Source organism: Mustela lutreola, chromosome X, assembly GCF_030435805.1.
Source record: "Mustela lutreola isolate mMusLut2 chromosome X, mMusLut2.pri, whole genome shotgun sequence".
NCBI lineage: Eukaryota > Metazoa > Chordata > Mammalia > Carnivora > Mustelidae > Mustela > Mustela lutreola.
This window is the reverse complement of record NC_081308.1, coordinates 86,416,623-86,429,650: the sequence shown is the minus strand read 5'-3', so window position 1 is coordinate 86,429,650 and position 13,028 is coordinate 86,416,623. Positions and strand designations below refer to the sequence as shown.

The window sequence follows — 13,028 nt, the reverse complement described above, 5'->3', positions numbered from 1 at the left end:
CTTCTTAACTCATTATATGCAGCCAGCATTACCCTAATGTAAAAACTAAAGGCATTACAAGAAAGAAAAGATATAAACCAATATTTTCCACATTGATGCAGAAAGTTTCAACAAAATATTAGCAAATCAAATGCAGCAACATATAAAAAGAATAAACAAGTGTTATTTATTACAAGTATGAAGACTGATTCAACATTAGAAAATCAATTAATATTATCCATCACATCTATAAGCTAAACAATCATATGATCATATAAATAGATGTAGAAAGAGCATTTGACAAAATCCAACACCCATTAATGGTTTAAAATTTTTTCAGAAAACTAGGAATAGAGAGGATTTCAACTTTATAAAGAACATCTACAGAAAAACTACACCTTGAAATTTATCCTTAATGGTAAGAAACTACATGCTTCCATCCTAAGACTGGGAGCAAAACAAGGATGGCTCTTCCCACGACTCTTATTCAACATTGTGTTTGAAATATAATAATACAAGAAAAAGAAATAAAATACACACAGATTGGAGAAGAACAAACCCCCTGTCTTCGTTTTGCAGATAATATGACTGTCTGTATTAAAAAATTCCTAGGAATCAAACCAAAAACTGAAACTAACAGGTAATTATTGCAAGGTTGAAGGATACAGAGTTTATATACATAACTCCACTGTTTTCCTATATACTGGCAATAAACAGTAAAAAAGTAATTAAAAATGCAACACTGTTTACATTAACATCAAAAATAAAAAAAATTTAGGCATAAATCTAATGAAATGTGTGCAGGATCTATATGAGGCAAAGTACAAAACTCTGTTGAAGGAAATCAAACAGGATGTAAGTAACTGAAGAGATATTCCATGATCATGAATAGGAAGACTCAGAATTGTTAAGGTGTTGATTCTTCCCAATTTGATCTATACATTCAATTTAATCCAAATCAGAATCCTAGCAAGTTATTTTGTGGTTATCAAGAAACTGATTTTAAAGTTTATATGGAAATTCAAAAGAGTAACCAACATAATCCTGAGGAAGAGGAACAAAGTCAGAGGTTGACACTACCTTACCTCAATACTTGCTATGAAGGTACAGTAATCAACATAGCCTGGTATTGTGACAGAATATTCAAATAGATCAATGACAAAAAGAAGAAAGGAATCTAGATACGGATATTATTAAACTTTTCACAAAATTAACCCCAAATGGACCTTACACAGAAATGCAAAATGAAAAACTATAAAACTTGTAGAAGATAACGTAGGAGAAAATTCAGGTAACCTTGGGTTCAGTGATGAATTTTTGAGACAACACCAAAAGCATGACTCACAAAAGAAAAATTGGTAAGTTGGACTTATTTACTAAAATAAAAACTTCTGGGGCGCCTGGGTGGCTCAGTGGATTAAGCCGCTGCCTTCGGCTCAGGTCATGATCTCAGGGTCCTGGGATCAAGTCCCGCATCGGGCTCTCTGCTCTGCAGGGAGCCTGCTTCCTTCTCTCCCTCTCTCTGCCTGCCTGTCTGCCTGCTTGTGATCTCTGTCTGTCAAATAAATAAAATCTTTAAAAAAAAAAATAAAAAATAAAAATAAAATAAAATAAAATAAAAACTTCTGCTCTGCAAAAGAAAGAGAATGAAAGACAGACCACAGACCGACTAGGAGAAAATATTTGTCAAACACATATTGTATAAGGAACTTGTATTCAAAATTTTCTAAGTCATTAGACTTAAACACAAACTTTTCAGTAACTAAACTGGACATCAATGGAGTAAATAAAGTGAGGAATATATATATACATATACATATATATATACACACATATATTTATATATATATATTTATATATATGTATATATATATCTCAATAGTATTTGAGATATCTATATATATGTATACATATATACATCTATATATATATATATGTATATATATAGAGAGAGAGAGATATCTCAAATACTTCAATTGGAAAAATAAGAGTGCCACACTGGATAAAAATTGAAATCTAATTTTATTCTGCTTATAAGAGATGAAACTTAAGTGTAGGAAAACACAAATATCTAAAGTAAACAAATGGAAAGAAATACACTCTACAAATTCTAACCAAAAGAAGACAAGAAGAGTTACTTGGGATGGAGGAGAGAATTTTATAGTGATAAAAGTGTCAATCAACCAAGGAGATACAAGAATTCTAAATTTCGATGTAACTATAACATAGATTCAAATATATAAAGCAGGGGCGCCTGGGTGGCTCAGTGGGTTAAGCCGCTGCCTTCGGCTCAGGTCATGATCTCAGGGTCCTGGGATCGAGTCCCACATCGGGCTCTCTGCTCAGCAGGGAGCCTGTTTCCTCCTCTCTCTCTCTCTGCCTGCCTCTCTGCCTACTTGTGATCTCTCTCTGTCAAATAAATAAATAAAATCTTTAAAAAAAAATATATATATATATATATATAAAGCAAAATGGATAGTGTTAAAGGTGAAATAGACCAATTCACCATCAAAAAGGTTTTAATATACCTAGCTCAGTAACTGATGGAGCAAGCAGATAAATTTATCCAAATGCTTAAAGAAAAAATCTTATTTTATAGAAACTCTTCCAAAGAAAAGAGAAAGAAATAATCAGGATTCTCCACAGAACAAAATCAATAGGAAGTATATATAGATATATAGATATGGATATGGATATAGACATAGATGAAATAGAGGAAGATACACAGAGAAAGAGAGAGAGAGTTTAAGGAATTGGCTCACACAATTGGGGAAGGTGCCAAATCTAAAATCTATAGTGTGGGCCAGAAGGCTAGAGACTCAGGAAAGAGTTGATGTTCCCTGCTTGAGTCTGAAGACAATCTGGAAGCTGAATTCCCTCTTCGAAAGAACCTCAGTCATTTTCTCTCAAGGCCTGCAACTCATTGGATTAGACCTACTTACATGATGGAGAATAATCTGCTTCATTCAAAGTCTACTGATTTAAACAATAATCTTTTTTTTAAAGATTTTATTTATTTGACAAAGAGAGATCACAAGTAGACAGAGAGGCAGGCAGAGGGGCAGAGAGAGGAAGCAGGCCCCCTGCTGAGCAGAGAGTCTGATGCAGGGCTCCATCCCAAGACTCTGAAATCATGACCTGAGCCAAGGGTGGAGGCTTAACCCACTGAGCCACCCACTTGTCCCTCATTTAAACAATAATCATATCTAAAAAATAACTTCACAGCAACATCTAGACTGGTATTTGGCCAAATATGTAGATACTGTGGCTGAGCCAAGTTGACACATAAAATTATCTTACTACCCACCTTGTTTTATGACATGAACACAAATATATGATACCAAACCTGAAAAGAATATTAAAAAACATATGGACACCTGGGTGACTCAGTGGGTTAAGCATCTGCTTCTGGCTCAGGTCATGATCCCAGGGTCTTGGGATTGAGCCCCACATCCAGCTCCCTGCCCAGCAGGAAGTCTGCTTCTCCTTCTCTCTCTGCCCCTTTCCTCGACCCCCAACTCCTGCTTTCTCTCTCTATCTCTCTCTCTCTCTCTCAAATAAATAAAATCTTTTAAAAAGAAGAATATTACAAAAAATAAAATTACAGGCTAATTCCTCTTAAGAATTTAGATGCAAAAAATTCAAGCCAGAATAAAAGCAAACCAAATTGAGTGATATACAAAACAGAAAATACATAATAAACAAGTTGAGTTTCTTCTAAAAATGCAAACTTAAGTTGATATTAAAAATCAATCAATATAGGGGTGTCCAGGTGGCTCAGTCAGTTTTGCATCCAACTTTTGATTTTGGCTCAGGTCATGATCTTAGGATCTTGAGATGCAGCCCCACATGGGGCTCTGCATGGAGCTTGCTTAAGAGTCTCTTTCCCTCTGTCCCTTCCCTCCCCCTGCTCGCACAATCTCTCTCTTAAAAAGTAATAAATAGGGTTACCTGGGTGGCTCAGTGGGTTAAGCTTCTGCCTTTGGCTCAGGTCATGATCTCAGGGTCCTGGGATCGAGCCCAGCATCGGCCTCTCTGCTCCACAGGGAGCCTGCTTCCTCCTCTCTCTCTGCCTGTTGCTCTGCCTACTTGCGATCTCTCTCTCTCTCTCTCTGTCAAATAAATATAATATTTTAAAAAAATAAAAAATAAAATAAAAATCCATTTAAAAATGAATCAGTATAATTTGCCACATTATTATAATTAGAAGGAAAAACTTACATAACCATCTCCATTGATGCAGAAGAGGCATTTGATAAAATTCAACCCCCATTCATGATTTAAAACAACATAGTATAAGGGGAAAAACACTTTACTTTGACAGCACCAACATCTAGCTAAGTCAGTTTGCCCTGATTCCCTAAGCACTAAATAAATAATCTTCTGACAATAATTTGGTTTCTGAGATAGAGTGATGTTAGGGAGAGAACATTCTGAGAAGCAAACACTAAGAATTTGATCTACTTGGCAACGATTTTTCTCACAGTAACAGAAATGATCACTTTTTTTATTTTCAAAAAGAAATTCTGCCCCACTTGATATGTCCCTTACTCTGCAAACTTAGAAACGCTCAATAAATGGGGAACTCTGTGCCCAGACAAAGATCCTGCATTATTACTTACCCTTTCAGAGGTCAACAGGGCCAGAGAGTTACACTAAAGCCCAATCTCAATGGTGGACTGAATTATATGTGCATGAACCTGTAAGGATAAAGATACCCCTCCAATAGGGCTTCCTGCACTCCCCACCTCCCTTCTCCCTCCCACCAGGCCTATCCCCAAACGTGCATTGCCCAAACCCCTAACACAAGGCCTGAGGGGGACCCAATGGACAGGGTCAAGTGTGGAAGTACAACATTCTGAAAAACAAATATCTGTTATCCTGCTTAGTACCACACCTCAGGGCAAGGCAGACCAGGGGCCATTATCTTGGTTTTCTGCACCCCAAGATGGCAGCAAGATAGTTCTTGTTTGAGCTGCAGTTCAAATAGAGAAACCAGAAAAAACCGTCAGCCTGGGATATGATGTAAAATGAATGTACAAAGTTAACATTGAAAATAGTCATAATCATGCTTAGAAAAGCCATTATCAAGGGAAAGTAGCTAATCTCCATTTGTCAAAGTTCAACCATTAGAGCATTAACTGCACTGTGTTTCTATGTATGTAGTTTAGCTAGTTTGCAGCAGCAGTTGTCTCTTCTTGTTAGGTGGCACTATGTTAGATCATTCCTCAAGCAGTAGCTTGAACAACAGCGACAATGGCAGTGGCAGAAACAGCATAAAGGTCATTGCTGTATTTCCTCTGGATTTCAAGCAAGGCAGTTGGCAGAGTCATGGAATGTTGAGGGGAAGTGGTTGGACCAAGTGGAACTTTGATGATATGTGTACTGAATGGAGAAATGTGACACTAATAATTGTGTTGAATCCATTATGAAGGATGCTAAAGCACGATGGGGACAGGATACAATATACTTTGGGCTATGCAAATTCTACAATTTGAAAAGGTGGTCTGGACTAAAAATTCTAAGTCAGTAGGTAAAGTGCTCATAATGTCTTCTGTCTCAGGATGTATGACAATGAGTGAGTTAATCAGTGCATTTAAATATTTTCAAATCTGCTGCCTAATTCTGTTGTTAAGTTATTACATATTGTCATCTTGCCTTGCAACCAAGGACAAAACATACTATTAGATCTTGAACACATGAGCAGTGCTAATCAAGGTATCTTTGCCAACACATGCAAGGGGGAGTGACATCCTGTTTGACAAAGTGGGTAAAGTGCAGATAGAACTTTAAACAAGTTTTCAGTACTAATAGAGATAATATAATATAAGAATAAAATATAATATATAATATAATATAAGAATAAAATAAAGTAAGTTTAAGAGGGACACTGGGAATGAGACAATTGTTTGAGTTCTTACTGTAGCAATTGATTGATTTGTCGTGGTGTGGCATTTCTTCTTTTTAAAAGATTTTATTTATTTATTTATTTATTTATTTATTTTGTCAGAGAGAGAGAGAGAGCACAAGCAGTAAGAGTGGCAGGCAGAGAGAAGCAGGCTCCCTGTTGAGCAAGAAGCCTGATGCGATGTGGGACTGGGACTTGATCCCAGGACCCTGGGATCATGACCTGAGCAGAAGGCAGATGCCTAACTGACTGAGCCACCCAGGCACCCCATGAATATTTTTTCAGACGTTCAAGCTATGCATCTGAGTTAGAAATGAGTTTTATTGTCTCTATGTTCTCGAGTTATCTCCAATGAATATTTTTTAGGAGAAAATTCAAAAAATTTTAAATCAGCTCCCCCAAATTTACTTACAGTATTGTATAATTTTATAAAAGTAACTCAGCACCCCAACTTGAACATATCAATACAATGGTCATTATTATTTGCTCCATATCCAAACTGCTCATCCTACCTGGCATATAGGAGCACCAAGATAAATACTATTTTCTCTGTTTCTCAACTGAACCTCACCTATTGGCAACTCCTAAGATTTCACTCTTTCTTCTACACCTTACTATGTGGGTATCTATAAAGTTATGGACTCAACATAAAGATTATCATCTTCATCTGTGTCTTCATCAGGAAGAGTTTTGTGTCAAGTATCTAATAGAGGCATTATCCAGTCATTTGGTTCCATACAGGATGATTTTAAGCAACCAGTTGCTCAAGTTTGGAAGGCTGCTGGCTCTACCTCTTACTAATGAAGTGATATTGGGAAACTCACCTGGCTTCTCCAAGTCTCATTTCTTCTGCAGTAAAAATATATTTACTTGACAGGATCATTGAGGAGATTAAGTGGAGGGGGTAGGAACTATAAAAGATGCCAATCAGTGTCTGACAAATATTAGGTATCACCCATGTTTTTCTTCTATAATATACATTATATATATATATATATATATATATATATATGTATATAATATACTTGAATGTGTTACTTATCAAATTTGATTAAAAATTTTGATCTTTTATCTTTAACAAGATCTGTTTGTACAGAATTCTCTCGGCCTCAGCTCCCCATCTCTGGTGGTAAGAATGTGTCTTTCCTTCTGGTGTAGGGAAGACAGTTTTCACATGGGATTTTTATCTCCTGCCTTTAGGAAGAAAAGGGCAGGTCAGAGTACCTTTCTTGTACCTATTTTCCAAATGCTATTACTTCTTTTAAGATTTTATTTATCTATTTGTGTGTGGGGGGGACAGCAAGTGGGAGCAGGGGGGAGGGGTAAAGGGAGAAGCAGATTCCCCGTTAAGCAGAGAGCCCAAAGGGGGAAAGGAATTGATCCCAGGACTCTGGGATCATGACCTGAACTGAAGGCAGATGCCTAACCTATTGAGCCACCTAGGCACCCTTCCAAACGCTTTTAACTCAAAATAATCCTTATGCCAAAGGGGCATATTTTGGGGCAGCATATTCTATCAACTTTCACTCTCATATAAAGTTTAAAATAAAAAGACACAAATTAAAAATAGACCCAGCCATAAAACTAAAAAAAAATTAAATTAACATTAATGAGATTGATTAAATGTTGCTTTGTTGTCTCGGAATCACCATCTGCAATATGAATGGAGTAGGGATGCTTCAGCACAGATTCCTTTGATTTAAACGTTCCTTCAGTAGAGGGAGCTTGATGACTCCTCCTCAACCCTCTGCCAGTTTCCTTAAACTACTGCAGAACCTCTATCAGAACAAAATGATATACTTATTATGAAGCAAACACACTCTTTAGGTATTACAGTTTTACATTCTTCTCATTGACTAGAAACATAATTTCACTGATTTAAGATGACTTTAATTATTAGATGCATCATTATTTTACACACTACAAAAGGAAAACAATATTTCCAATTAAAGTGTGGGACAATGTTAAAGTGCCAACAACTGTTAAGATGCATCATAACTTCAGAGATACCAAACTACAGGGAAAAGAAGTCTATCACTACTAGTGAATACAGTAGTGCTACTTTGTGCCATGACACTATTTTTTAGAAGTCTTTTTCTAAATTAACATATAATGTATTATTTGTTTCTGGGGTACAGGTCTGTGATCCATCAGTCTTACACAATTCACAGCACTCACCATAGCACATACCCTCCCCAATGTCCATCACCCAGCGACCCCATCCTTGCCACCTACATCCCCTCCAGCAACCCTCACTTCATTTCTTGAGATTAAGAGTTTCTTCTGGTTTGTCTCCCTCTCTGCTTTCATCTTGCTTAATTTTTCCCTCCCTTCCTCTATGATCCTGTCTCATTTCTCAAATTCCTCGTATCAGTCAGATCATATGATTGTCTTTCTCTAATTGACTTATTTCACTTCCCAGAATACCCTCTAGTTCCATGCATGTTGCTGCAAATGGAAATATTTCTTTTTAATGGCTGCATAATATTCCATATTATTTTTTTCTTAAGATTTTATTTATTTGACAGACAGAGGTCACAAGTAGGTAGAGAGGCAGGCAGAGAGAGAGAGAGAGAGAGAGAGGAGGAAGCAGGCTCCCCGCTGAGCAGAGAGAGCCCAATGCGGAGCTCAATCCCAGGACCCTGGGATCATGACCTGAGCCGAAAGCAGAGGCTTTAACCCACTGAGCCACCCAGGCACCCCAATATTCCATATTATATACATACCACTTCTTCTTTATCCATTCATCTGTTGATGGACATCTAGGCTCTTTCCATAGTTTGGCTATTGTGGACATTGCTGCTATCAGGTGCACATGCCCCTTCGGATCACTACATTTGTATCTCTGGGATAAGTGCCCAGTAGTACAATTGCTGGGTCAGAGGGTAGCCCTATTTTTAACTTTTTGAGGAACCTCCATACTCTTTTCCAGAGTGGCTGCACCAGCTTGCATTCCCACCAACAGTGTAGGAGGGTTCCCCTTTCTCTGCATCCTTGTCAAGACATGAAAATATTTAACATAACACAAAATTTGTCCCCTCAGTCACCAGTTGGTATCCAAACATCCCCATTTTTACCCTATCCTTCAAGTCCAACTTACTTAAGTGTCCTCCTCTGTACAACTTTTGCCTGAGCGCTGTTGCCTGCAGAAGTTTCTGCACAGATGAGAAGGGTTTGGCCATGATCAGAGGCTTGTGGTTTTGTTAGTGTATTTTTGTTTCCATACATCTTGCCTTTCCAAATAGATCATAAACTCAAGGACAGAATAATTTTTTTTGCTGGTTAAAACACACAACTTTATTGATGAAACACAAGTCGAAGATTAACAAATGTAAACCAATACAAAAGTGTAGCTTATTTATGATTAGTCTGCTGTCAGTTTAGGTAGAGTAAAGAGTAAAAAATATCTCAATCTCGGTAGCAAGATGGAATCAATAAATGCTTTCTTTACACAAGCTCTAGTATTCAATAAATCATTAAAATGCTCCATACTGAAACCAGCCACCACAAGTAACATCACTGATGACTCTTGATATTCATTTTTCCAGAGTAGGAGCCAAAAGGATCTCATTGTCATGTAAGCACAGTGGAAAACAAAGAATTTACAAAATGCATTGTTCCCAGTGCACACTGAAAAATTATCTCAATACTGTTTGGACCATACTCCAAATTAGAGTTTGGTCAGTACTTTTAGGACTTTTACTTTCACCACCAGGTCATTGTGATTTGCTAATGCCTTGATTTTCTTAACACACACTCCAGATTCTTTGAATAAGAAAAAAAGTGAACTTCTGCTGAATTCTTTCTTAGATGATGCAAGCCCTTCATTTTTTATGTTGTCATTTATATTCTCAAATAGAGTAAGGATATTAAGAAGAATCTCTCTGTCCCATTCTTTATTAAAGAGGGAAATCAATTCTGAGGGAACTTTACAACTGACCAGCTCTCTCGTCATAGCTGGATTTTCAGTAAAGTTTATAATTAGTTTCATAATCTGAATCTTGGTGAAGTAATTTCCCAGGAATAACAAAGCAAAAAAGTCTGGAAAAGAATAGGAAAGCAAATGTTGGTAATGATTAGTCACAGTCATGTTGGTTAACAGTCTTAGTCCAGCCATCTGCACAGCTGAGTCCAAGCGACAGATCATGGTATCATCACACACTTGACTGATATATGTCTTAATCTTTCCCTGATTTTCAGCATTCACACTCAAGTTATTAAGGGCATTGTAAGCTTTTTCCCTAATAATAGGATCTTTTGTTTTTATCAGTTTTGCAATAATTGGAAGACCACCCAATTCACGAATGGCGTTTTGGTTAAAAGAATATGCTGCATTGTTACCCAGAGTGACCAAGGCTATTTCTTGAATAAAAGGATCATTTGATCGTTCCAAGATGTTAAGAACCTTTTGAAGGTCAGAAGCACCCAGAATATCATCAATTTTATAGGGAAAGTTAAACTTGCCCCTGCGAACAGGCCATGATGTAGCTGGAGTCCTGGTGCTCTTACCTCGGGTCCTTCCCTTGGTTTTTCCACTTGCCCTACTTCCAGACCTAGCCCCACTCCTGGTGGGGTGGCAGCCTCCACCCCGGCCTCCTGGGCAGGGTAAACTTGGTGCAAGGGTCCTGTTCCCAGAGATAGTGCCCAACCTGGCTCCTCTGCTGGCCTTTGCACTTGCCTGTTCCTTCAGAGTGCTGAAAAGGGCTTTGGCCTTGGCCTCTAGGCCACCTCCACTCTGCACCCCCAAGTGGGCCTCTGCCTTTACATCTGAACCATTCTGGAGTTCCATGCCCACCTCAGCCTTGACCTTTGATTCATCCTGAAGTCTAGCCCCAGCCCCCACCCCAGCATTAGCCTTCGCTCCTTTTCCAGTCTGGACACCAGTCTCTACAATATCACTAGATTCTTCTTCATCGTCTTCCTCATTGTCGTCCCAGATTTTCTCATTCTCATCTCTTCCCCAGGTCAGCCTGTACACGCAGTAGCAGGCGCCAGCCCCGATCACCACACCAGCGGCCACGCAGCCAGCTTCCCGAGTACGGCCCATGCTGGGGTGAATGTCTGAACCAAATTTTCAACCAGGGTAGAGTGGGGTTTCTTCTATGTTGGGAGCGGAGTCTTCAGCTACAGCTGGCAGGCCCGGTTGCAGCTTGCAGATACAGTGGAACCTAGGAATGAAGGAAAGATTTAAGGCATTAGTCTCCTCATTTTGTGCCTTTGCCTGCAGACAGACTGAACTACAGACCAGCAAACGGACAGGGACATGACAGGGACTCAGGGCTGGATCACTGATTCCTTTCCTCCATGGGGAAGATAATTTTGAAAATTTTCCCCACCTCCAGATCCTCCAACCTCATGTTCAACCATCCCACCCCAGTATGTTACATTTAAGGTATCTAATCAATTCCCTACCTCCCCTACCCCTCCAGATGTCTTGGGGTAGTGGCACCCCCACATACACCAGCACAGGTCCAGGCAGTTTCTTCCTTCTTTTCCTTGCCTGGAAGTCCACTGTGTCCTGCAACCTGCATACAAAGGGGTGGGGATGAGGATCCTGAAGGCTCAAGGGACAGGACTTCACCCTGGATGGGATACACTTCCCTCTCCGGAATCTCTGACCCCAGTTCTGAGTAGCCCAACCCTCAACTCCTCAGCGCAGACTCCTCAGTTGCGGAGCTATGGCTTCGAAATTCAGTATCTCCCTTCCCCATCTCCTTTATCCCTTTCAATCCTTGTTTCTGATTGAAACAAGAATTCAATCAGAATCCCCCCTGGTCAAGTCATTTCCTTCAAAAGTGACTCCGCAACCCTTTCCCTGTAATAAAATGGAACGTGGTGGAGAGAGTGCTGAAAACAGACTGTAGAATGCACAAAACTCGCCCTTGCCCTTGCCTCTCCCACCCCCACCATCTCAGAGATACCGGGACACTCCTCCCTCCAGCCATTATACCAACTTCCACCGATCCGGAGCAATTTCCTTCCCCCCTCATCTCAGTTTCTGCCTTCTCCACGAAACCCAAGGACTGCTAACTCTGGGACTGAGTGCTTGACCAACAGAGCAAACCTTAGACACTGTACTCCACGGAGTAATTTGGAGCAAGATCCTCCCCACCCCCACTTCAGGCGACACTTCGCCCCCCAGCCACTTCCTTCCTTTCAGTGCCTTCTAACTGCAAAGCACTTTGTTCCGAAAGCTCCAAAACGGAATCAAGTGGAGGAAAGGAGGGGGATGCGGAGGCGGTGCCCGGGTCCACTCGGGTTTGCAGTCTTCACAATTCTCCACCCCAGGGGTCCCCAAATAGTGCCACCACCCTAATTCTGACCTGATTTTTCTGGACAATCTTCCTGCTTTCTAGGGTTGAACTGGCCCTAAAGTGCAAGATGCACAGACAGACAAGCGACAGGGCAGACAGCTGGGCGGACAGAAAAGCACTTCACAGAGTCCCAAAAGCAGCTTTTCCGAATTCAGGATCCTGGTTGTCCAATATTGGCCTCTCACCCCTACCCCTATTCTCAGGACTCCGCTGACATCAGCCCTCTTCTTGCCGGCGCGCGTTCACCCACTCCGCAGCCCCCACCTTCAGTGGTCCGCCATTTTCCCAGCAAAAACCACACCCCTTTCGAACAACTGGACAGGGAGGAGGCGGGGCGACGGAGTAGGGAAAACCAGAGGAGCAAAAGAGCCCCCTCCCCGATGCATTTCCACCCCCAACGACAGCCATTTTCCCTGCAGGCACTGTCACATCCTTTTTCCTGCATAAAATAACGGGAAGGCAGCTGGAGTCAGAAATGGGCCCAAGTTAAATCAAGGACCTCAGCCACTCCCACCCCCTGCGGGGACTGCGGGGCAATCCCACCTTTGCACAGACCTGCGGGATTCCAGGCAGATACGTTATTCTTTTGCTCTGAGTGGTACAGCGCCCTACTGAAAGACACGGGGAATGACAGACGCACAGCCTCACGATTCTGGCTTGGTAAATGGACCAGCACACAGGGCAAGAATCTTTATAGCTGTCCTTCCCAATTCAAGGCCCTGAATGCCAAAGTTTTCAGATCCCCTCCCTCCTGGTCTGGGGTGTCCCCTGGAATCCGGACCCAAGCGTCCACCATTTTTGTTCTTGTAAAGGCCAGGGATAGTGCA

The 13,028-nt window shown here is 40.4% G+C and overlaps 1 protein-coding gene across 21 annotated transcripts in view; it reads right to left on the bottom strand.

Annotated features, from left to right (window-relative positions):
* Window positions 1-9,156: 9,156 nt before the first annotated feature.
* The window catches only part of LOC131821169 (armadillo repeat-containing X-linked protein 1), an 85,161-nt gene continuing 81,289 nt past the window's right edge, over window positions 9,157-13,028 (bottom strand). For 6 of the 21 annotated variants that reach the window (XM_059157015.1, XM_059157018.1, XM_059157017.1 and 3 more), the window contains 2 exons: window positions 11,300-11,412; window positions 9,157-11,055 (listed from right to left, as the gene is read on the bottom strand). In XM_059157015.1, the coding sequence (XP_059012998.1) occupies window positions 9,558-10,934 (1,377 nt within the window). In that variant the 5' untranslated portion in view covers window positions 10,935-11,055; window positions 11,300-11,412 and the 3' untranslated portion in view covers window positions 9,157-9,557. The other 15 variants (XM_059157026.1, XM_059157032.1, XM_059157029.1 and 12 more) reach the window with 9 other exon arrangements.